General features: G+C 37.2%; 1 protein-coding gene across 1 annotated transcript in view; it reads right to left on the bottom strand.

Moving 5' to 3' along the window:
* The window catches only part of ABCA13 (ATP binding cassette subfamily A member 13), a 513785-nt gene that overhangs the window by 430578 nt on the left and 56983 nt on the right, over positions 1-26224 (bottom strand). The window contains exons 6-8 of the mRNA XM_069084494.1: positions 25291-25499; positions 14794-14924; positions 4204-4337 (exon numbers count right to left, since the gene is read on the bottom strand). Of these exons, the coding sequence (XP_068940595.1) occupies positions 4204-4337; positions 14794-14924; positions 25291-25499 (474 nt within the window). The remainder of the gene's footprint in view (positions 1-4203; positions 4338-14793; positions 14925-25290; positions 25500-26224) is intronic.

Raw genomic sequence — 26224 nt, 5'->3', positions numbered from 1 at the left:
ATATGAAATCAGGCTCAAACAGTAGGTGGGAGCCAGATTGTGGAGGGCCAAAGATGCCAGGCTAATGAGTTTATATTTTATCCCATATGCAATAGGCAGCCGGTAATACTTTTCGAACATGAGACCAACAAAGTCTCGTCCAAGGTCACACAGCTAGTGACAAAGCAAAATCAGGTCTTCAGGCTTGAAAAGTAACACTTTCCACTGTACTGTTCGATCTGTACTTTATGTAATGGTCCATAGTGCCTACTCAAAAACATGAAACATTCATTGTTGTCATAATTTGTAATTGTGTGAGCACTCTATTAGGTTGAAACTGTCAGAAAGCAGCTGTTCGTTGAACGTACAGATTTTTCAGTGGTCCCTGAAAAAGAATGTGTCTGCCCTGCCCTTCACCCCAGGAATACAATTTGATCATGAACCCAGAGATAACACCATATATTGCCTCCTACCCCTGAGCAGGCACCATTTGGACATTTAAATGTAGGTAAATATTTTTAAATGTATATGAATCAAAGAATTTAGTGAAAGGGATCTGGGGGATTACAGAGCTCAGTCCTTCCTGAGATCTCAGTTCAAATCCTGCCTCAGATATTTACCAGCTGTGTGATCCTAGGTAAGTCACTTGACTTCTGTTTGTCTGTTTCCTCATCATTAAAATAGGGATAATGGTAGTAGCATCTACTTCCCTGTATTGTTGTAAGGAACGAACGAGATTATGAGATTATAATTGTAAAGTGCTTTGCATAGTTCCTGGCATATAGTAAGAGCTACATAAATATTATGTGCTATTATCACTGGGCACCTAGGTGGCACAGGAGATAAAGTGCTAAGCGTGAAGTCAGGAAGATTCATATTCCTGAGTTCAAATGTGGCTTTAGATACTTATAAGCTGTGTGACCCTGGGCAAGTCACTTAACCCTGTTTGCCTTAGTTTCTTCATCTACAAAAAAGCTGGAGAAGGAAATGGCAAAGTACTTCAGTATCTTTGCCAAGAAAACCCCAAATGGGGTCACAAAGAGTTGGACACAATGAAATGACTAAACAACAAAAGGTATTATCATTATTGTTGTTGTTATGCAGAAATAAACTGAAGTTAAATAAAATTGCACCAAATTTTCACATCCAGGTCATAGGAGCATAGATCTAGAGTGGAAAGGTACATGAGAATCCATCTAGTCGAATCTTTCATTTTACAGATGAGGAAACTGAGGATCGTGAAAGATAAATGACCTACCCAAAGTCACCCAAGTAGTACGTATCAGAAGTGAGATTTGAACCCAGGTCCTCTAACACTAAAATCAATAAAAAATATTGTCAATGGTGCATTTTATACCTTTATAGAACGAAGTAAGTTTTGTGCTTGTATCTACCAGGTAGTCTTATATGATCTTAACATCTGTAGGGAAGATATTGTTTTAGGACAAGATTCTTTAAGCCTATAATTTGTCCTCTGGAGTCATTTTTTTTCTTTGCTTTTTGGAGGGCATTTGGGGCTAAGTGACTTGCCCAAGGTCACACAGCTACTTTTTTGTGTTAAATGTCTGAGGTCTAATTTGAACTCAGGTCCTCCTGACTCCAGGGCTGGTGCTCTATTCACTGTGCCACCTAGCCACCCCAACAGAGTCATTTTTCAAAATAAACAAACAAAATAATCTTATATTATCTGCACCCTTTAGGTAACTATGGAACTGTGAAGATGTGGTCTACTGTAGAAAATCACTTGTGAAAGCCTGCTTGTTTCTTTCACTTCTTTTCAGCCCTGAGTTAAAGTGATCTACATTGATTTTTTTCCCCAGGGGAAAAGGTCAGGAAGTGGATAGGTAAAAAGATAGACATCTTTTAAATACAGTATGGCAGTCTATAATTTTTGTTGGTAACTGTGATCGAAATGAATTGTATCTTTATTTTAGCAAAGTTTTGCAATTTAACAAATTTCAGTTTTATTTTATATAACTAGCATGGCTTTATGATTTTCCCACCCCAAAATGACTGTTTTCACAGTACTGCTATTCATACCTTGTACATTCCTGCCAAGCTCTCCTACTCTTTTTCGTTCCTGAAACTCATAGTTCCATTTCCCTTCCCCATGCAGTGTGTCCTCCATATCTGAAAGGCATTCTCTCTCTCACCTCACCTCAGAATCTTGGACTTTCTTCATGACAATTTCAACCCATGTGTCACCGCCATTAGGAATTTCTCTCTGATGGCTTCAGTAATTAACATTCTCTTCTTCCTCAAATGATCTTAACTTTGCTTAACTAATTACATGCTATATCCGTTATAAAATGTAAGCACCGGCAGGGCAAAATTTTCCTTTTGCTTTATGTCTTTGTAACCATAGACCTTAGTACACTTCCTTGAATATAGTTAAATTGAATTGAATCATCAATGGCTTTTCTTCCCAAAATTTTACTACGATGTGCAAGAAGTTCTTCCTACTTCCAGGTACTTCTAAGAAGCAGCAAGCAGTAATTGAATTAAGGCAATTGGCCCAATGCAGGAACACAGAGATTCCTTGAATACAGGAATGGAATGGGGTACCCAGGATGTAATCACTTACACTATGAATTATTGTGACTTGGGAAAATCACTTAACCTTTCTGGGCCTCAGTTTTCTTATTTGTAAAATTGATGGGTTAGAATTGATGATCTAAAGCAGGACTACCCAACCTGTGGCCTCCCAAAGGATTTCAGGGAGCCCTCAAAAAATGCCATCCTCTACATTTTCCCCAGGACACCAGAAATCCTTCAGTGTTCCCTCAGGCCACTTACTGCCTGCAGGCCATAGATGGTGCAGGTCTGATCTAAATTATGATCTCCAATTATGGTTCTATTAAATCTATGTGACTATAAAAGAGTATTTGATTTAGAGTCATAGAACCTGGGTTCAAATCCTGACTCTAGCATTTACTAGCTGTGAAGCTCGGGCAAGTTCCTTACTATCTTCAGGCTTCATTTTGCTCATCTGTAAAATGTCAGGGGGAGAAGTGGCAGGAAGGGAAGGTTTGTACTAAGTGATCTCCAAAAGTTTCTTCTAGCTCTAAGACTATGATCCTATTATCTCTGCATATTTGAAATAAACTACCTCTTACTTGTATTGTATCTACCAGATCTCTTCTTACAGGCTTACTCCTCCTTATATATCCAGTGTACTTCCCTGATCAAGTTTGACACCTATTTTTTTTAATAATCCAAGACACAAAAGAAAAAATATTCCCTGAAGACTGAAGCAAACTACTCACACTCTCTCTCTCTCTCTCGTGTTTTGTTTTGTTTCATTCCTTCTTTCTCGTTGTTTGTTCCATTGGTTAAAATCCTTCTTTAAAACTTGACTAACATTTAACATGAAGGTATTTGTAGAACTAATATTTGATTGCATGCCGCCATGGAGGGGGAGAGGGGAGAAGAAGGAGGGGGAGAAAACTTGGAACTCAAGGGATTGTGAAACTGAATGTTATAAAATAAAAGTAAATAAATCTTTTTAAAAAAAAGAAAAAGAAAAAATATTCCCAATAATAGATCATGGACTCTGACTTTAATGATATTCTAAGAAAAGTTATTTAGATAATAAATACTAGATAAAGATACTAGACAAAGAATTCCAGTAATAGGCAAAAGTCTCGCTATAATTATGATAACTAGTGTTTATATTGTAAGGTTTATAAAACATGTTTTAGATATAAAACATTTGATCCCCACTTCAGTATGGTTAGGCACATAATATTATTTGTCTCATTTTACAGATGAGGAAACCAAGACTCAACGATTTGTTCATGGTCACACAAGTAGTAAATATTAGAAGCAAGGATTGACAGTCAAGTCTTTCTGATTCTAAGACCAAAACCTCTGTCATCCATCACATAGACTTCCATCTGGGCTTCTTTTTTATATTGGGCCTGAATAGGCTGATATTTAATATTTTTACAATAGCAGTTTCTTAACATTGTTGACATATTCTATAATGCTTTAGTACTGGACCACTGCCTTTGCATGTAAAACTTGCTACAAAGGACACTGTGCATAAAAAAGGAAATAAAAGCAAAAACTGTTTTTCCTTTATTTTCTTTTTAAGTGAAAGAAAGTTTGATCACCCAGGAATCATTATTTTAAGCACCTACAGAAAATGTCACTGCTATTGTATAGTTCTGTGGTGACTTTTACAAAGTAATTAAGGGATGAGGGATCAATAAACATCTATACCTCATTTAACTCTCCAGTGTAATTCAGCATCTTCTCAACATGAAGGTCATCAAAGCCATATTTGGATGTCAAATCAGATTTCAGCTTCAAAGGGTTCCACACCACATTTCTTAGTGACAAGTTGTATCCAATTCCTATTTAAAAACATACATATGAGCATAGGCTAGTCTTAAAATGTTTATCCTGCCCATCATGTCCTTACAAGCTGACACATCTAAAAGTATACAGAAATAACACCAACCTCTTCATGGAAAAAGTACACAAAAAAGTGTGGATGGAAGGGCAGCAAGAAGTAGAATACTCAAATAGAAATAAATATAAATTCATGATAGCAGATAAATCCTTCAGTAATTATGGAAATTGGGAGAAAATGGAATGGATTTGTCAGAAACATTGTAGAGGGAATACTTACATTGGGTTGAAGATTAGAAATGATTGTACTAGACTGGATGAGATAGCCAACTAAGCTGATTTGAGACTGGTAGTCTACTAAAAATCAGAATCTTAGTGTTTAATACACACATAAGTGGAAAAAACAAATTAAAGTAAGATGACACAGGACAGTTAGGTGGTCAAGTAGATAGAGTGCCAGACCTGGAATCAGAAAGACTCATGTTTCTAAGTTCAAATACAACTTCAGACACTTATTAACTCTATAACCCTGGGTAAGTCATTTAACTTCGTTTGCCTCAGTTCCTCATCTGTAAAATGTACTGGAAAAGAAAATGGCAAACCTCTCCAGTATTGTCAAGAAAAGCCCAAATGAAGAGTTAGACACGACTGAAATGACTGAATGACAACAACATGTAATGTAATATGGAGGGGTTAAAAAATTAAAATATTCAAACACGAAGAAAATAGTGAACAAACAACCCAAATAGTAAAACAGAATGACTGATATAGCACTCCAGAAAAATTACAATTTGTTATGGTATATGAAGTACCGCTTTACTCAGAAAAAAAAAAGGAATATATTCTCCTTGGAGAAAAGCTTTGATATTATCTGTAATGGTCTGTTCAATCCATGTAACTTATATAATGTCTTTTGTATCTCTCTTCTTGATTCATCCATTCTTAGAAATTCAAGGGATCTTGGAAGTCATCTAGTCCAATCTTAGACCAATGTAAAAATTCCTCTATATTGTCTGTGAAATAATTTTTTTACTCTGTTTGAATATTTTCATTGATAGAGAAGTGCCTCTTCTTTTTTTTTTAAGCATTTGGGGGTAAATAACTTGCTCAAGTTTACACAGCCAGTTATTTCTGGGTGTGGTGTTAAGTATCTGAGCCCTGATTTGATTCCCAGGTCATCCCAACACTGGAGCTGGTGCTCTTACTCACTGAACCACCTGGCCGCCTGAGAAGTGGCTCTTCTTGACTGATAATGAAGGCGCCTAGGGGCGGCCAGGTAGCACATCGAGTAAGAGCACCGGCTCCAGTGTTGAGAAGACCTGGAGATCGAATCCCGGGCTCAGACACTTAGCACCCACCCAGAAACACCTGGCCATGTAACCTTGAGCAAATTACTTAACCCAAATTGCTTAGGGCGGTCAGGTGGCTCAGCGAGTAAGAGCACAGGCTCCAGTGTCGGGATGACCTGGATCAAATCTGGGCTCAGATACTCAGCACCACACCCAGAAATAATAACTGGCCACGTAACCTTGAGCAAGTTACTTAACCCCGATTGCTTTAAAAAAAAAAAAAAAGATAGTGAAGGTGCCTCTTCTACTCCTGGATTACTCTAATCACTACATTTCCTCCTCTACTTGCTTATGACTTCTATCCATAGTCCTAGTTTTCCCTTTGGAGTAACACAAAGAAAGTATTTTTCTTCACAATTATCCTTTAAGTATTAATGGGATAATATGACTCCTTTGAGGAAGTCTTCTCTCCAGGTTATAAATATTTGTTGGGTTTTTTTTCTTACTTTTACCAAGGGCTAATAGAAGAGAACTCAATGTAGAATCAGGAAATTTGGTTTAAATTCTTCCTCTACCAACTAGCTGTGTTTCTTTAGACAAGTAATTTGACTTGATGGGCATCTCAATTTCCATTTTTTTGTTTTTGGAAGTGAAAAAAAATCAAACTAGATGATTTCAAAGGTTCTTCCCAGGTCTAATATTCCATGTTTCTGTGAAAATCTAAGAAATCTCCTAAATTTTTTTTAATTCTTATTCTAGGGGCAGCTAGATGGCGCAGTGAACAGAGGACCAGCCCTGGAGTCAGGAGGACATGAGTTCAAATCCAACCTCAGACACTCAACATAAAACTAGCCATGTGACCTTGAGCAAGTCACTTAATCCCAATTGCCCCACCTTCTCCCCTCCAAAAAGCAAAAAACAAAAACAATAAAAAATTCTTATTCTAAGTATCCTTTTTCATTCTCCAAAAATTATTACATAATTTTTTCTCTAGTTCATAATCTTTTAATGAAAGTAAAATGGATATGGATCTATTGGTGACCTAAATGAAGTGATATTAAGGAGGCGTGTGGATGTAAATTTTATAATCCTGCCTTTCAATTTTATTTTTGTTAGGAATCCATGAGGATTTGATGATGGGAGAGAGTTTTGAGTACATTAGCTCTAAGAACTTCAAAATAAGACAGAAGTGGTACATTATATGTCAAAATTGGCAAGAAAGTGACATGGAGAAGCATGGGTTACATGCAAATTTTATACCCAATGACAGTTTTTGAAGGGTTACTTGTTTGTTACCTTTGCAAGGTTACTGTAACTACAAAAAATACCCAGGCTGAGATTGTACTAAAGACTCAAAGAATAACCTAAAGTCTAAATTTAATAACTCCTTTATCATCTCTTATCATCGTCCCCTGCCTCTTGTCCTCTCCCCAACTCACCACAATCATTCAGGAGAGCAGAATAGTAAGAGAGCATAATTGTCACAAGAATGACAAAAGCAACAGACCACCCACTGAGTAGCAATGGAAGCTTCCGGACAGTTGAGTGGAAACCATATGAAGAGTGACAGAAGAGGCTTCAGAAGAAAATGGACCCTGGGCAAGTTGCCCCACCAGAGAAAATCTAAAAGCTTTTCAGCTCTCTATGCTATAGAATAAAAGTTCATATAGAAGTACTGGGCTCAGCAGCAAACCACAATGGCTATAGGGATGACTTTAATCAGAACATTGGCTTATAATGGGACAGATCTGGAGCTAAAAAATCCAAAGAGACTTGGTCAAGCTCTTTTTTACCCTCAGCCTTCTAATAATAATATGAACAACAACTCAGATAAAACTCTTTACAAAGCTCTTTCCCCACAACTATCCCCTTGATCTTTCTTCACTTCTCATAATATTCATTCCCCAAGTTCATGCTGTCTTTATATAAAATTCTATTAGAGGTAAATTAAAAGATAGAAATAAGAGTTGGGGAGTGAGTGGGAGTGAGTGGGAGTAGAAGAAATTCCATGAAGATCACGGGCTCTGAATCTGGAATCCATATACTTTTAAAATATTATGATAATTATATTTCAATGTTATTGGTTTTCTTTGTGATTATGTAATTAATTAAAAAGTAACTATGTAATTAAAAATCCTAATGGCCAAGGGAGTTCATGACACTAAGAGAGTTAGGAACCCCTGATCTGGATGGTGAGCTCCTTTTTATACACGACATTTTACTGACTGCCCCAAGCCCCAAAACAATTACAGAGTCTTCTAAATGAGATCCATAACTATTTTAAAGAGTTTGGTCTATCTACACCGGAAATAATGAGTGAATGAAAATGGTCCATGTAGTACTCATCTCAGATAGACACTATGCATGAAAAATGAGCCAAGTCTGGAATTTAATATTTCATCTTTCTTTAATGGCAAAATTGACTGACCTACAAATCCAGGGACAGCTCACCTGAGGTCAGTAAGTATTTCTACAGAAACACATTAAGCAAAAAAGCCTTTCAGGGATATGTTAGCTACAGAATAATAATAATAATAAACATTAATATAGGACTTTAAGGCTTGCAAAGTATTTTATACATATTACCTCATTTGATCCTTACAACAATCATATGAGGCAAGTTCTATTATTATCTCCACATTAGTAATTAGGAAATTTAGGCTGGGAAAGATGAAATGATTTGTCCAGGATCACAGTTTATAAGTGTGTGAGGCAGGATTTGAACTCTAGTCATTCTGATTCCAAACCCAACACTCTTTACTAAATAGGAGCAATTTTCCTGGGGAGCCAAAATTTAAACTATCGAAGATGTAGGTATGTAGTCACACAAATTTGAACCTAAAATATGGAATCAGGGCCACAGGTTTGAGTTGGATGGAGTACAGCTGGCTGGGATTTGGGAGTGCAGGCCTGAGGACAGAAGGAAGGTGGGGACTGGAACCAGAGCTGTGACCTGCCACGTTAAGTGAAATTTGAGTAAAGAAGCTGCTGAATTAGGGGTGACAATTTTAGAAGATTTGGGTCTTAGGTCACCCTTTCCTATGGATGACACCTCATAAACCCTGTAGTTGTGAACAAGGGCCTATACTAGCAAAGGCAAAGGCAAGCACCTCGATATAACAGAGAGTTGGAAGGCATGTAGCAGGACAGAAGGCAGTTTCACAATGCTTAAGAAGAGAAAAGACCATGCTAAGCATGTTCATGGCATTCAGTTTCTTGTGAGGACGCATCAAGGGTATTCAAAACTTTGTTAGTATGGTACTCCATCTGGCAAAATCAAGGTACACTTCTCAGATCAGACTAGATCTCCCATCTTTGAGTTTCCATGACAGCTCCCTCTTTTGGCTCTCCTCCTGCCAGCATGACACATAATCTCCTTTCCTGGACCATCATCCACGTCACATCCACTCACTATAGATATATGTTAAGTTTGTCCAGGTCTTGCCTCTTTTCTCTCTATACTCTTATTAGATTACCTCATGGATTCTCAATTCTCATAGATTCAATTATCATCTCAATATATGATGACTCCCAGATCTATTTAGCCCTTTCTCTTGAGCTCCAAGCCCTATTGAGATTCAACTGTGTTCATCAAAAATTGTTTATGGGACATTTCAAACTGAATTCCCTATAGGCATCTTAAACTAAACATGACCCCAAAAGAGCCCACTATCTTATCACCAAGCCCACCTTTTCCAGTTCTCCCCATTAACTGTTAAGGACACCAACACCCTTCTAATCACTCAGGTTTCCATCCTTGGTATCATGCTCAGTTCCTCACTCTCCATTAACTACATATCCAATCAGTTGCCAAATCTTATTATTTCTATCCATAGCATCTCTCAAGTGTCCCTTTCCCTTTATTCTCATTGCTACCACCCTAGTTTGGGCCCTAATCACCTCTCATTTGGACCATTGTAATAGCCTTCTAATTGACCTCCCTCTCTCCAGCTTCTCCCCACTTCAATCCATTTTCCATATTGCCACAGAAGTGATTTTCTTAAAGTTCACTTCTGCCCAGTCAGTAATCCTTCTACTTCTACCCCACTTCTATCCCACTCAGTAATCGTGATTCTCTCTTGCATCTAGGATTAAATATGAATGCTTTTGTCTGTCTTTTAAAGTTCTTCACAATGTTCCAGTTTTCTTACTAATTACTTCCTTCCACACATTCTTTAGAGCAGTCATAATGGCCAACTTGCCACTTTTCACACATGGCCCTCCATCTGCCATCACCATGCTTCGCCCCTACTGTCTCTCTTGCCTAGAATATTCTCCCACAACACCTTTACCCCTTGGAGTCTCTAGTCTCTTTCAGGAATAAGCTCAATGCTGCCTTCTTACCAAGGCCTTTCTTTTCCTTCCATCTATTCTGGAAGATGATAGTACTTCCTCTACCAGTTACTTTACATCCATTTTGTATGTTCCTGCATATATATACACACACACACACACACACACACACACACACACACACACACACACATATATATATATCTGTATGTGTTCCTGTTGTTTCCCTCATTAGTATGTAATCTCTTTGAAGGAAAAGATTGTTTTAATTTTGATTTTGTAGAACCAACATTTAACACAGTGCCTGGAACATAATAAGCACACAATAAATGGTTATAGTTGGTTTATTGATGATGGAGGGGCAGATAATTTCTACCAGTCTTTTGACATATCTTCTCCTCTAGTATGAGGTCTCCCCACCCTTTTTATTTGATTATAAAGCAAAAAAATTGGTTTACAACTTTCTCAGCGGCAAGAAATCCTCCTTTTTGCATGCTGGATGAAAGGCGAATATAGTAGGATTTTAAAATTATAGTAGAGTTGGTTGCTGTAATGTCTTAACAATGTTATTTCAAGATGACTCTGGATGGGATAACACTATATGACATGTGCCTGTATGTGAATAATTTTATCTTTATAGACAAGTGCCTGGTTAGTTACATGAAGCACTCTGGATTGCTGTAGCAAAGATCTCTACTTTTTACTAATGCTACCTAACTAGCTCAGAGCATCAGCTAGTGGCAATGACATCAGACTTTAGACATGGGTCCCTCAAGGTCTAACAAAGCAGTAAGGGATATGCATATCAAAAACAAATGTCAAATAAAGTTGCTAAGAAGATTGTCTAAAGTCACCTGCTAAACACTAGAGCTGAAATGATGAGGAATTTGAGGAAAAAATAGATCATCAGCAGGAAAGATCACGAAATGCCCTTGATAGAGTGTGAGCTAATGAATTCAACTGCATGCCATTTAAAATCAAATTAATATACATAACTCAACATGAAATAATGAAACTGTGAGTGACAAAGATTGAACAAATTAATTACAAATGACATCTCTCCCTGTCTCTCCCTCCTTCCCTCAATCTATCCATATTTATATATGTATGTATGTACACACATACACATAAGTATTTATTTATAAGACTAATGAATGGATCTAAGATTTCCTTGGTACAGAGAACTCTTTGGAATGAGGAAAATATCACTACCAACATAGGTCAGCACTATCTCTACAACTTAGAGTCTTAGAGAAATTCCTAAGTTAAGACATTAAGTGACTTGCCCAAGGTCACACAGTCAATATTTGTCAGAGACAGTACTTGAACCCAGGTTTTCTTAGTTCTACTATGCAATGTTTCCTTTCAATATTTGAGATATATATGTATGTAATATGTGTGTGTGAGTGTGTAATATATACACATATAGATATATGTGTGCTTGTATGTGCCACATACTATTTATAGAAATATATTTTATGCTTATATAAATATGCTTTATACATTTTTCCATTCATTTATGTTGCCATGTCTGTGTTTCTCTTGCTTGCTTATTTTGTGAAGATAGATAGATAGACAGACAGACAGACAGACAGACAGATAGATAGATAGATAGATGATAAATAGATTGATAGAGATGATAGATAGATAGATAGATAGATAGATAGATAGATAGATAGACAGACAGACAGACAGACAGAGATATGTAAATGAATTTACCCAGAAGCAAGCAAAACCTATAGAGAGGTCTAGGATAATGAAGACTGAGAAATCCTTTAGAATTGATGGTAAGGAAGTCACCGGTGACATCTAAGAAGGAATTTTTAGGAGGAAAATAGGGGAAGAAGCCCCAGTGTAAGGAGTTCAGAATATAAATGGTTATGAGAACGTGGACACGCTGCAGACACAAAACTTTTGTAAGAAGTTTCAGAATGAAGGAGAATAGAGAGAAGTAAGCAGCTTGGCAGACAAGTCTGCTCCAAGGCAGATTTTTTGAGCATTAGACAGACTTGAGCATGTTTATAGGGAGATGGATGATAAAAGAAAAATGTGAGAGCGAGAGAGAGAGAGACAGAGACAGAGACAGAGAGAGACACAGAGAAAGACACAGAGAGAGAGAGAATGAATGCATAATGACAGATGAGGCTATGCTATATTAAGGTCCTTGAAGAGACATTATGGGATCATGAATGAAAATGAAGCACTAAGAAGCCTGGACTCTACCACTTCCTCTACTAACCAAATGTGAGGAGAAAAGGAATGAAGTGGTGAAACTTGGAGGAGTTTAAAAAAAGAGTTGAGCGAGTGACCATCTGGCAGCCTTAAACTACTAAGCAGGAGGCTAGATCTGCACCAGGTCCCACAGTTCCCCATCGACAGATTGAGGTCTAAAGAGCCCACATCTTCTGACTTCTGGTCTAGTGATTTTACCACCACGTCACAAGACAAAAGAATCCCAACATTTCCTTAAACACTAGTGCAGAATTTAATTCTCTGAGGAAGAAGCAAAGAAATCCCCAAATAATCCCAAAAGGCTGATACCCAAAAAGTGATAAATTGGTTATAGAAATGTGTTGCTTAATACCAGGCTAAAGAATATATTTCAATTATTCTTATACCCAGATTAAATGACTGTGATGATTGAACTGGTGAGCCCCAAAGGCTCACAAATAATTTATTCTCTACCATTAAAATGTTTGACTCTACTTACTTGGAAGAATATATTCCCCTAAAGACAAGAGAAATTAAAACAACTTTCATTAGTTTGTAGATATAATTTTTTTTACGTAATCTCATTCTCCTTAGTGGTGAGTCATTGGCAACTGAAGTAAAAATGTTCAAAGAAAATAGCTCTATTTAATTACATTCTGAGTTGCAATTATATTTGCAAGTATAAGGTAAATCAACTGGTACAATTTGGGCAATACACAAATATTCTGGATGCCAAATGGAGACTAGCCAAATTGAGGTCACTGAGCCTAACCCAGTGAGGTATTTTATGTGCCTTTTTTTTTCCCTTTGCAGCTTGATACTCATGAGAAAGAGAGTACAGCCATTCTAACTGTGATTATGCCTCATATCAGGAGACTCGGCAACAAGAAATTAACCATTGATAGTCATTATTGGGGCCTATTCTTTTACAAGCCACATATTGAAAAATCTTGTGGGTAAACAAAAAATTCCTAACTAATGACTTAGCATATATAAGTCGGTAGGTAAAAAGGACACAGAGAAGTAAATGAAGAGGGTGGTGAGAGAAGTTATTTTTAGTGTAAAGAAAATTTGTCAGGATATTTGGGAGGTTTTACATTTTACAAAACACATACCGTGTTTCCCCGATAATAAGACACTGTCTTATTATTTTTTTTGGACAGAAAACCACCAGAGGGCTTATTTTCAGGGGAGGGCTTATTTTAATGAACATTGACAGCAATTTTAATAAACAGGTAAATGTGAACAAAAAAATGTACCTTTATTCAATAAGCAAATCACTGGGGAAGAACAGGATGACGCGCTCACTGCTGCAGCTCTGATTGGATGCAGCTCGGAGCACGGCGTGCGTTTCACGGGGGAGGGGGAGGAGGCGGTGCATACAGAGGGTACCGTAATGTAGCGTGTAGCGCAGGGGATCACCTTCACTACAGTAGCAATCTCAATAGGGCTTATTTTGGGGGGAGGGCTTATTTTAGAGGAATCTTACACAGTAAGGGGAGGGCTTATTTTCGGGATAGGTCTTATTATCGGGGAAACACGGTATATACATTATTTCATGTTCAAATAATTGGTAAACAACACAAGGCCATATAAATATGTTGTTAAGACTGAAATATGGGGGCGGCCAGGTGGCTCAGTGAGTAAGAGCACTGGCCTCAGAGTCGGGATGACCTGGGATCGAATCCGGGCTCTGATACTGAGCACCACACCCTTAGAAATAACTGGCCGTGTAACCTTGAGCAAGATACTTAACCCCAATTGCTTAAAAAAAAAAAAAGACTGAAACAGCTAAAATTAGGTTTCAGGGTTTCTCTATAGATTTCTTGGGGGCGGGGGGAATATAGCAGCATGACAGTGACTGGCGTACTAGACAGAATCAGGAAGATAGAGTCAAAGCCAACCTCACACTAGATATGGAATCCTGGGCAAGTCATTTAACCTAAAGGTCCCCTAAACAACTTCCTAGGACTCAGCTACTACTGTCATAGTTGCCTATGGCTATGGTAAGAAATCTTCACACTAACAAAATCAAAGATTACTCATTTTCACATAACCCTTTATTAGTATAGATAACTGGTTTGGGCTACATATGACTTCTTAAGATTTTTGGAAAATTGTCAGTCTACAATGAAATCTGACTGTATCAAGGCAAAAAAACAAACATAACATAATTAGTTGCCTCTATCACCGTTCTGTTCCACCAAAAGAATTTAGATTACATTTGGGCATGATGGTACATGCCTGTAATCTCAGCCAGCAGAAACACTGAGTTTGTTTAGAGGACCCCTTGAGTGTGGTGGTGATGAGCTGCAGAGGACCATGCCAGTTGGGTGGCCAAACTAAGCTTTGCATGAATGCGGTAAGCCCCCAGGAATGGGAGGCATCAGGTTGTCTAAAGAGAAACAAACAAGGCCAGGTTGGAAAAGGAGCAGAAGCTTTGGCAACTCTTGTTCAGATCAATAGTCGAATCTGGCCTTGCACTCCTGGCCTGGGCAAGACAAGAAGACCGAGACTTCAAAATCATTATAAGGCAGTAGAGAGGGGGGCTTTGAAATACTGTCTTCCAGATTAAAGTTTGCACTTAAATTCCCAGTATCTCATCTCTCTGTAGATTTTCTTCAATATTGTACATTTACTATGCAACCATTTTAAGAGCACATACCTATAGCTTCCACTTTTTCCTCCTGGAGAAATTCCAGTATCGTAACAGTCACATTTAGTCCTATTTGAGCAGCCTTGGAGGAAGTCTGGTTTATTGGTAGCCAATCCAAATCTTCTAGAGATGCTAAAGAACTGGAATTAAAATGAGAGAAAAGGTATAATTTTCCAACAATATTAACATTCAACTCAATAAATATTCATTGAATATTTGTGCCAGAGACTCTTGTATCTACTCATTCCTCAGTTTCTATCTTAGTTCAAATATTGTTTCTAAAAGGGTTAAACTCCCTATTTAAAATAGAAACAAATATTTATTAAGTACCTTCTATGGACAAAGTGTTATGCTAAAGGCTATAAAGAATAAGACATAGACTCTACCCTTGGAAAACACTTCTTGGTGGTGGTGGTTGTCATCATCCTTTGTTCTCAAGAGGACCAATTATATCAGAAGTTGATGTTCTGACTTGCACATGAATTTAAGTGAGGCAGGGCTGCCCAAAGTCATCAGCTTCACTCTCTCCTCCAAAGTCACTGGAGTCCAGTGGTAAGACAAAAGTCAGGAGGACTGGTGAAGGCCCAGGATGAAGTGGGTGACCTTGGCCTTTCTAAATTAAGGTCCTTCCCAGGTCACAATATGTCTGAAGCCAAGTCCATTCAATGACTAAGGGCTAGGTTAAGAACTGAGACAAAACATGGTCCAATTTACCATCCCAAGTATGTCAGTCTGGGAGGGGAACAATTTTCCAACAGAAAAGAAAACAATTGCTCATTCTAAGCCAAACACTCATTCCAAGCCATCAAAATCTAAACAATAAGTCACAGAGGCTTAGGCTGGGTCTATTATTAGACATTTAATGAAAGCCAGAATGATCTGGAAAGGGAAGGGGATAAAACTTACATTCTATCAGAGGCCTGAGACACAAACATGGATATAAACAGCACAAAGCGCTATGTGAAGTCCAAAGCTAACGAGTGTTGCTATTCAATTCCTTAGGTAACTAATATGCTGTAATGAGGAGAGCATTCAAAAAAACAAGTACAGCATCATTTCATTATAATGTGGATTTTTATTTCACAGATTTGATATACTGTGAGTAAATCGGACTCTCCACAGTATAACAGTTCTATAAATATTCATATGAAAACCCCAGTAAGAACAGAGTTCTCCTATAAAATGGCCATGGTCTCCTCCAGTTGCAATGTCATAACATGTAGTATCAGGTCAGGTCTCTACAACTTAAACAACTGAGTAGCAGCATATAGACTCTGTTATTCTGCTCATTTAACTGCTATGGGTTAGGTGCGTGAACCAATCAACTGTTACACAAGTTACAGTGAAGACAGTGGAAAATATTGGCTTTCTCTTAACACAAACAATTCATTTACATCACATAGATGTGGTCTATATTGCTGAGACTCATGATTCATGGACCCTGAAGAAAAGAAAGGGGTAAAAAGTCCCAGAATCACAGAACGTTTGAGATCATGTAGCGCAATCCTCTCATTTTTGCAGATAAAGTAACTGAGGTCCAGAGACTCTTTTGTTTTCAAAGATTCAATTTGAAGCCAGAGGGAAGTTAGAAATCAGTCCAATCCTGTAATTTTTACAGAAGGAGAAACTGAGATTTGGAAGGGAGAAGTGACTTGCCTAAGATATTAAAGAAGGAAGGAAATAAGCATTTGTTTATTAAGTACATACTATGTGTCAAGCACTGCGCTATCTTTTTTTTTTTTGGAGGGAGGAAGGCAAGGCAATTAGGGTTAAGTGACTTGCCCAAGGTCACACAGGTAGTTAAGTGTCACGTGTCTGAAGTTGGATTTGAACTCAGGTCCTTCTGACTCTAGGGCCAGTGCTCTATTCACTGCATCACCTAGCTGTTCCTATCCTTTTTACTAATATTATCTCATTTGATTCTCACAGCAATCCTCAAATGTAGGCACTATTAATATCATCATTTTACAATTGAGGAAACAGAGGCAAACAGAGGATAAGTGACTTGCCTAGGTTCACATAGCTAGTAAGTATCTGAAGCTAGATTTGAATCTAAGTTTCCTGACTCCAGGCATAGCACTCTCTATATAGTGTATCATCTAGCTGCCTTATATTATTAAGTGGCAGCACCAAAATTCAAATCCAGATCTTGTCCCATTTCTAGAGAACAACAGAACATCGGGATAGACCCTTAGTTTTCCTGATTCCCAAACCAAATAGAAAAAAATAATACAGTTTGGGGGGAATAAGAGAAAAAAAGATGTCTTGGAGAGAGTTAGTGAAAAATCTGTTCCAACACTTGATAATCTGCAGCACAAAGAACATGGATTCATTAGGCATTGCAATAGTCTTATAAATAATATCCTTTGTATGTTATGGGAATAAATTGGAACCACTTTCCCTGGGTCACACAGTTGACCTTGAGCTCTAACATTGTCATGATTTTGTTTCTGCTCTTTATTTCTCGTCATTTTATTGCTAGGCAGAATTTCATTTTTATCATTCAACCTACACACAGTCACAATATGCATATTTTCTTGAGGTATGAGGTATGATTATAAAGGAATATGCATTTATTAAGCCCCAACTATGTGCCAGGTACTTCAAAAATATCTTAACTGATCCTCACAACAATATTCACATTTTACAGTTGAAGAAACCGAGGCCAACAAAGGTAAGAGATTTGGCCAGAATCACATAGCTAGTCAATGTCTGATGTAGAATCCAAATTCAGTTCTTCCTGACTCTATCCAGTGTTCTCTCTATTGCACCCCCTAGCTGTTCAGTACTAGACTGAAGATACCAATGTCTGATTTCTAAATTTTATCTAAGTTAAATCTCGTTTAGAAAAGTGAACATATCGGGGCAAAATATTGTGTGTATACATATATATATTCCAAAAATACGAATATCACAGAATAATTGTCTGAGAGTTGAAAAAGTCCTTAAATTATGTCTAGTCCATCTGAATAGGAATTCCCTTTGCAACATCTCTCTAGGAACTAGTGAAAACAGATAACATCTTGAGGCAGCTAATTCAACTTTTGGACAGCTGTGATGGTCAGTACAATTTTTCCCATTGAATCCCCTAAGTCAATCCTACTGTAATTTCCCCATGAGGTCAGCCAAGCAGTCAGTCAGTTAATAAGCATTTATTAAACCCTTCCTAAGTGCCAACCATAAGGCACAGAGGGCTGAACAAGTATAATGTCTCTTCCACATGACCACTGTTCAAACACTTGAAGGCAAGGATTGTGAAGACAGTATCTTATTAATAACAATAATAATAGCAACTGACATTTAAATGGTGCTATGAAATTTTCAAAGTGATTCATATCAACTTTCTTATTTGAGATTCACAACAACCCTGTGAGATAAATTCTAAAGTTATTAATATCCTCATATTACTGATGAGGAAACTGAAGCTTGGGGAAGTTAAGAGATTTGTCCATAGGCACCCAACTACTAAGGAGGCAGTGGTAAGATTTGAACCCAGATCTTTCTGACTCCAAGTCTTACACTGCATTCACTATTTCATGTTTGATTCATAATAGGGTTTTTTTTTTTAAGAAATCGGGTTTAAGTAACTTGCTCAAGGTTACACGGCCAGTTATTTCTGGGTGTGGTGCTGAGTATCTGAGCCCAGATTTGATCCAGGTCATCCTGACACTGGAGCCGGTGCTCTTACTTGCTGTGCTACCTGGCTACCCCTGATTCATAGTAGTTTTTTCTTTTTGAAAAGACAACATACCCCCATACCTTTCTTATATTATACATACATATGTATGAGAATTTAAAACATTAAATTTCCCTCTTGTAATTCGTGTTTCTTTAGTTTCAGGGGAGAATTAGTGAAAAATCTGTTCTGATGTTAGAATACTTTGTAATTTGTGGCACAAAGAACATGAACGCATTAGGTTTTACAATAACCTTTTTGTAAATATTATTGTTCAAATCTTACAGGAATAAGTTGCGGCCACTTTCTGTGGGTCATGCAGTTGACCTTGAGCTCTAACATTCTATCATGATTTTGCTTTCTCTTCTTTCTTGCTGTTTTATTGCTAGTCGGGATTTCATTTTTTACCAGCCAACCCACACGTAGTCACAATATGTATGTTTTCTTGAAGTAGGAGGTGTGATTATAAAGCAATAAAACTTCTGCCCCAAGGTAATGGGGTACCAAATGACTCACCTAAATACTGGCTCAGGGGTCTAATTTTTTTTCTTCCATTGATTAGCAGAAATACCGCAAAAAAAATGGAAGTTTGATTTCACTAATTTCTCCCCTTATTCCCACCATTTCTTCCACTTTGTCATTTACTTCTTCTTTGATGTTAGGACAGGAATAGGCAACTGATCCCCTTTCTCCCATCTACCTCCTGGTTCCTGATATTTGTTTACTGGAGCCCAAGCTATCCTCCACTAAATAACAAAATAAAAACTGCAGAGGTCAAGAAAGATGTTGAGGAAGTTCCCATTTCGCCCTTAGAGGGAGATGCTAGCTATGGACTCCCACTGACAGAAACTTCAGAAAGTATTTTCTAACCTATCATCTGTGGACTGTTTTATGAGGTAAAACCTAATGACTTTGTAGGGAAGAAAAACAAGCTGTTTCGCCAAACACAAAAACACAGCAAATGACATTCACCTTGTTGTATGCATGGAGAACCATCTAATGGGTAATAAACTAAGCACCCCATTGTTGCATAGTAAAGCTGTAAGCTAAATGGTAGAGCTACCTACCTGGGAAATTTAAGGTATTTGTAACCACAACGATTTTAGAAGAAATTATTGTGAGATGAGTAGAGGACAGAACAAGATTTGGAATGACAAGGCCTGAATTTAATTCCCATTTCTAATACCTCCATGCTGTGTGTCCTTGGCCAAATCCCTTAACCTTCCAGAACCTTGGGTTTCTCATGTGTAAAATGGGAGTATTAAAACTTGCACGATGTACTTCACTGGGTTGTCTTAGGGAAGAAGCTTTAGAAATTTGAAAATACTATGAAAAGATTAATTTTGACACTAGTATTTGGAGGGACCAGGAGATTATGGGTTCAGAACCATTATAAAGCATAATTCTGTTGTAAGGACATTTTCCCCACTGAAATAAGAATATGCTTATTCTGTGGCTCCTGATATCTTAAATCTTCATTGTGAAAATTTGGTGTACCTCAACCATAGGAATGAATTGATGCACTTAAATAGCTATGCACATATATGTGCATGTGTGTGTATATATATATGTAGTTCTATATGTAATATATAGATATATTATGCATATTATATATTTTGACAGATATTCACAGAAAGACCAAAAGTATCATGATATAGCTTAAGCAACACTCAGAGAAATGAGTTATTTTTATGATTCTGCTATTTATTGTCACATATCACAAAGATGCACTATCTATGTCAGCTAGGTGAATGGGTTTCTGATTTTAAGTTAGGAAGATTATCCTAAGTTGTCCATCTTCTGGACTTCTCTTTCTATGCCAAAAGTAGAACAGATAATATTTTTGACTTGTGTTAATACATCCTTCATAAGGTGGTAGAACTAATGAGGTGACAGGGCTATCATACATATGATTCTCAACAATAAGGAGGAAGAGGATGTTGAGGAAGAAACTGGGAAAAGGAAAGATAGATTAAGTCATCACCCTGACTTAGAATACGATAGATACAATTTTTTTTTAAAAAAGGAAAGCCATGCATAGTCTACATGTACCTCAGAATGGGCAGAGCAGATTTCAAAGAGAGAAAAAATAGGTACAAACATGAACAAAATTCTACAGGCAAATTCAGGTCAGGAGGGATAGGAAGCTCTCAATAATAAAATTATGAAGATTATAAAGGGACGAGATAGGATAGCGTTGTAGAATCAATGTAGATGCAAAAGATGTAATGTAGATGCATCAAGACACTTGAGACTTTTCAAAAGATATATATATATATATCTTATATAGTTATATAGAATATATAGAATCACTTATATAGTTATAGTTATATAGAATCACTTTTTGGGGTAGCAAAGAATGGAAAATAAAGTAGATGCTATTGAATCAGAGATCATAAATCATGGTTCATGACTACAATGGAATATCACTCTGCTGTAAGAAATTATGAATACAGAGAAACTTGAGGAAATTATATAAACCCATGCAAAGTTAAATAAGCAGAATCAGGAAAACAACACATACACAAGAACTATGACAATGTTAATAGTAAGAACAACAGCAAAACAACTGAAATCATATGCTGTAAAATTACAATTATCAAGTTTGGCCCCCCAAAAAAGCTATAAAATGACACGTCTCTTCCTACCCCCATTTCTTTGCAGAGGTGGGAACACATGAGTGTGGCACATTTTATATAACATCAGATTTTTATGAACCAATGGTTAGTTGGGTTTTTTCTCCCTCTTTTTTATTCTTTATTTTAAGAGAGCTCTCTGGGAGGGGATAAGTGGTAGGATGTCTAGGGAAATGCAGGTGATATAAAAACAAAAGCTATCAATAAAAATTGATTTTTAAAAAGATAAATGGATGGTAGAAGTGAGAGCAAGTAATGGAAAATGAATGCAAAAGTATATCATAATTATAAGAATAAACACTGTCAAATGTGAGTAATAAAGTGTCAACCTGTTGGTTTACAAGAAAAGTTGAGGGCAACAAAAACAGTTTTTAAGCTATTTTGAGGAAAAGAAAGAGGTTCAAAGAAGGTCTAGAAACATTACTCATGGAGGATGGAAACACAGCAATCAATAAGCATTTATTAAACACCTACTATGTACAAGGCACTCCTACAAAAGTGTGGGTGATACAAGTACAGAGAATGAAATAATCCCTACTCATAAGAAGCTTACATTCTAACGTAGGAGACAATAAGAACATATTAAATATAATATTAGCTATCATCCAGAGAGTGCTTAAGGGTTTGCAGATTCCCCAGGTAATCTCATTTGATCCTAACAACAACCCTTTGAGTTAGATGCAAGGACAGATCATCTCCATTTTACAGAGGAGGAGACTGAGGCTAAGAAAGGTTAAATTTCTGCCCAAGGTCACATAGCTAGTAAGTGTCTGAGGCAGAATTCAAATTCAAGTCTTTCTGATAGTGTTCCTCTGTGTCACCTAGCTGCCTAAAAACAGCATAAACATAGAGTCAACACATATAGTAGTTGAATATAAAGTAATTCAGGAGGGCAAGAGTACCAAGCAGTTGGAGTTGGAGGGTTGTGGGGATCAGGAAAAGCTTCTTAGAGAAAATGGTGCTTGAGCTTTGTCTTAAAAGAAGGGAGGGACTCTGGGAACCTCATGTGAGAGATTGCATTGCCCATAAATGAAATAGCATCTAGACATTGCAGTGGATAGGGACCTGCTCCTGAAGTCAGGAAGATCTGAGTTCAATTCTAGCATGAGGCACTTATTACCCCTATGAACCTGAACAAATCAATTCATCTCTGTTTACCTCAGTTACTTTATCTGTAAAATAGGAATGATAACAGCACCTATATCTCAGGGTTGTTGTAAGAACAAAATGAGATAATACTTGTAAAGCTCTTAAGCCTTAAAACACTCTCCAAATTCTAGTTGATAGTAGTGGTGATGGTCATGACAGTAGTAGTAGTAGTAGAAGAAGTAGTAGTAGTAGTAGTAGTAGTAGAAGTACTAGTAGTAGTAGTAGTAGTAGTAGTAGTAGTAGTAGTCATTGTCGTCACATTGATACTGGTACTGGTGGTGCTGGAAGTGGTGGTAGTGGTAGTAATGGTGATGGTGGTGGTAATGGTGATAGTGATGATGCTTATACTTGTGGTGGTGGTGGTGGTAGTAGTAGTAGGTGATGGCAGTGATGGTGGTGGTGGTAGTCATAATACTACATACTGAACAGCAAGTGCAAAGACAGACATAGGATATGAGGTATCCCATTAAAGGACCCAGTTTGAATGGATAACAGAATACAGGAGGAAAAGCAATGTACAATGATATTAGAAAGATAAGTTAGGGTCAAGTTATGAAGGATTATTAAAGATAAACAGAAGACTTGATATTTTATCCTAGAAAAATATCGGAAGCCACAGGAGTTGACTGAGTAGGAGAGTGATATGGTGAACTCTGTGGCAATAGTGTATAGAGTATACCAGGGTCAGGAGAAACTTGAGTCAGGGAGATGAATTTGAAGGCTATCACAATAACATACTTTAGAGGTGATCGAGGGCCAGAACCAAGGTAGTAGCTGTGTGCATGTGAGACTACATATGCTCATCTGGAAATTCCAAATAAAATGGCCAATAGGGAGTTAACTCAAAACAAGTAGGAACATAATGACATGGCATCTAGCTCCCTTTCATGAGCATCCTCCATGCTGACAGAACTGAAATACAAGATTGCTAAGGCACTCTGTGCGAAAAATGAACAATCATTGATAACAAGAGAAATACCTCAAAACTGTAAAAGGACAAGTGATCAAATTTAAAACAAAACAAAGCAAGAAAGAAAGAAAGAAAAAGGGAAGAGAATCCAGAATGGAAGCTATAGGTCATTGGGCTTGACTTCAATTCCTAGCAAATTCTAGAATTTCTAGAATATATTATCAAAGGGATAATTAGTAGATATCTAGAAAAGGAAACAGTAATAAGTAAGAGCCAGCATGGATTGACCAAGAACAGGTCATGCCAGAAAAAAGGCCCATTTTATTCTTTAATTCCCAACATAGATTGGTATATCACGAGAATGTAGTAGGCATAGTTTGTCTAAATTCTAGCAAATTATTTGCAAAGGTCTTTCATATACTTTTGTTTAAAATGTGGAGTGATTTGAGCAAAATGACAGAAAATTAGGCAGAGGCAGAAGTGTTGAATAGCTGGACCCAAAATGTATTTCAATGTCAACTTGGAAGGAAGAATTAGATGGAAACACAGCTGGGATTTCTGCTTGGTTTATGCTAATTTACATTTTTGTCAGAGATCAACCAGGTCATAAAGAGTTCCAAGACCACACATTATGAGAATCAACTAAAAGAAGTAGACATACTTAGCCTGAAGAAAAAGACTTAGGGGCCATATGGTGGTTGTTTTCATTATATATTTAAGAATTGTTTTGTGGAATAGACTTTTCTGCTTAGCTCCAGTGGTGAAGAGAAATTTGCTAATAATTTGAGTCTATAAGTAGTTTGGACTGACTCTAGTTGGAATTGCTTTACCCTCATTGGAGGTCTTCAAGTAAAGACTGGGTGACCTTCTATCAGGTGAGTTGAGGAGGTTCTTAAACAAATATGGATTGCTCTAGATGCCCTGTGAAGTCCTGCCCAATGTAGTGATATTGGATTTCTATAATTCTGAGTAGATTATCTCAAAAAGCCTTCTAGCTCTAAACACTGACATTTTGTTAATCAGTCAAGCCATGATACAGGATTCTGTGTGCATTTTTATTGTGATGTATAATAATTTCTTAGTCTCAAAATCGTATGCCTTGATTACAAGTGTCAGCCTATAATTGGGTTGATTAAACCTTAGGTCCCTTATGTAAAATTCAAGACATGAGAAATCCAAACACATTTCCATTGCCTTGCACATAGTAAACGATCGATGAATATGTGCAAAGTGAATGAAGTGAAAAACTGTTCACTAATGCATTTAATCAGAACAGAACAATATTAAATAAACAAAGTATATTATGACCTTTCATAAGGGAAGTATGATGAGAATCCTAATTGACCTGAAGAAATAGCACTAGTAAAAAGATGAATAAACTAGAAGTGAGGAAACCTAGGGCTTAGTCCTAATTCAGCTGCTGATAAACTAGGTGATGGGGAGAAGACTTCACCTTTCTAAGTTTTAAGTTCCTCATCCTAAAAATGAAGAGTATGGGGGCAGCTAGGTGGTGCAGTGAGTAGAGCACCGGCCCTGGAGCCAGGACAACCTGAGTTCAAATCCAGCCTCAGACACTTAACACACTTTCTAGCCATCTGATCTTGGGCAAGTCACTTAACCCCAATTGCCCTCCAAAAATAAATAAATAAAAATGAAGAGCATGGATAAAATTATGTGTAAAAACTCATGACTAGCTTTTTTATTAATTTGTTAGTTTTTCTTCCACTACTAGATAAATTTGGTCTTTAAAAACAACATGCACAGAGTCACAATATTTATCACTGCCTATTTTTCTAAAGAATGACATTAGAAGGCAATAAACTTTTGCCCCAAAGCAATGTTAACAAGTGTGCGACTGTATTTTGTAGGTGTTCCACAAAAACAATTGGCCTGTTCTATTGTCAGGTGCCATTTTAAGAGAGCTCTTTCAATGCTTTGCAGCAAAATGCCATTCTCATATTTTCAAGATGTCTAAAGGGAAAAAACATACTTGCGTAGGAAGGAAATTGACTTTGAAAAACAAATTTTAGATCCAGAAAGCCATTAAAATGGGTTTCCTTAGTAAAATATTAATCCACAAAACTTGAACTACAACACTAAATAATTAACAGAAAATTAATTACATTAGGCCTTACCTTAGAATTGTCTGCAGAAAGTGTGCCAAAACCTGCAGCCCGTACTTAGGATGTAAGTTGCTTGTTCGAAAACCTGGCAAGGAATGTAGGAAATCCCAAAAGTAGGGTTGGTGATGAAGGTTTTCTATTTTAGATATGAGAGTTTCAGTCTTATTAAGATCCACCTTGGAAGAAAAATAAAGCATCTTGTAAAGTTTGCTTCTTATAAGCTACCAAACAGGAAAAACAGGAAAAAAAAAACATAGCACATCATTTGGTACACTTTGTCTGTTTTTTTATAATAACCAGTTTAGTAACCTTTTCAAAATAGGCAACGCAGTTTGCTGTGACTTTTTTTTTGACAAGGTCATATTGCTTCTTCATTATCAAAGTTTTCTTTTCTAGATATTCACTAAGCTTCCCTTTGAACATTTACCAGGAATAAACGTCAAGCTTACTGCCCAATAGAGTCTTTATGTTCTTTCTTTTTTTGAAAACCCAGAAAAAACCTTGGCCCTTCTTTAGTCCTATGGCAGCTCTTTTGTTCTCCGTCTTTCAAAGATCAAGGACAGTAACTCAGCAATCATATGCTCCAGTTCTTTTAATGAACTAAGATACAGTTCAGCGGGGCATAAAAACTTAAACTTAAGAGCAGCTAGGTGCTTGTTCCTATCTCTCAACTCATCTTAGGTTTCAACTCCCTAGTAGTCAATTTATTATGGCCTTTCCAGCCTAAGTATTAGCATCCTTAAAAGGAAAAACTGAATCTAAACAGAAATTGAATTGTAAGGGGCAGCAGGGTGACACAGAGGATAGACCACTGGCCCTGAAGTCAGGAGGACCTGAGTTCAAATCCAGCCTCAGACATTTAATAGTGACCCTGAGCAAGTCACTTAATCCCAATTGCCAAGGAAGGAAGGAAGGAAGGAAGGAAGGAAGGAAGGAAGGAAGGAAG

The sequence above is a fragment of the Petaurus breviceps genome, unplaced genomic scaffold (assembly GCF_028583685.1).
Source record: "Petaurus breviceps papuanus isolate PSGF00001 unplaced genomic scaffold, PetGlider_PUasm1.0 174, whole genome shotgun sequence".
Lineage (NCBI taxonomy): Eukaryota > Metazoa > Chordata > Mammalia > Diprotodontia > Petauridae > Petaurus > Petaurus breviceps.
This window is presented reverse-complemented; position numbering and strand designations above follow the sequence as displayed.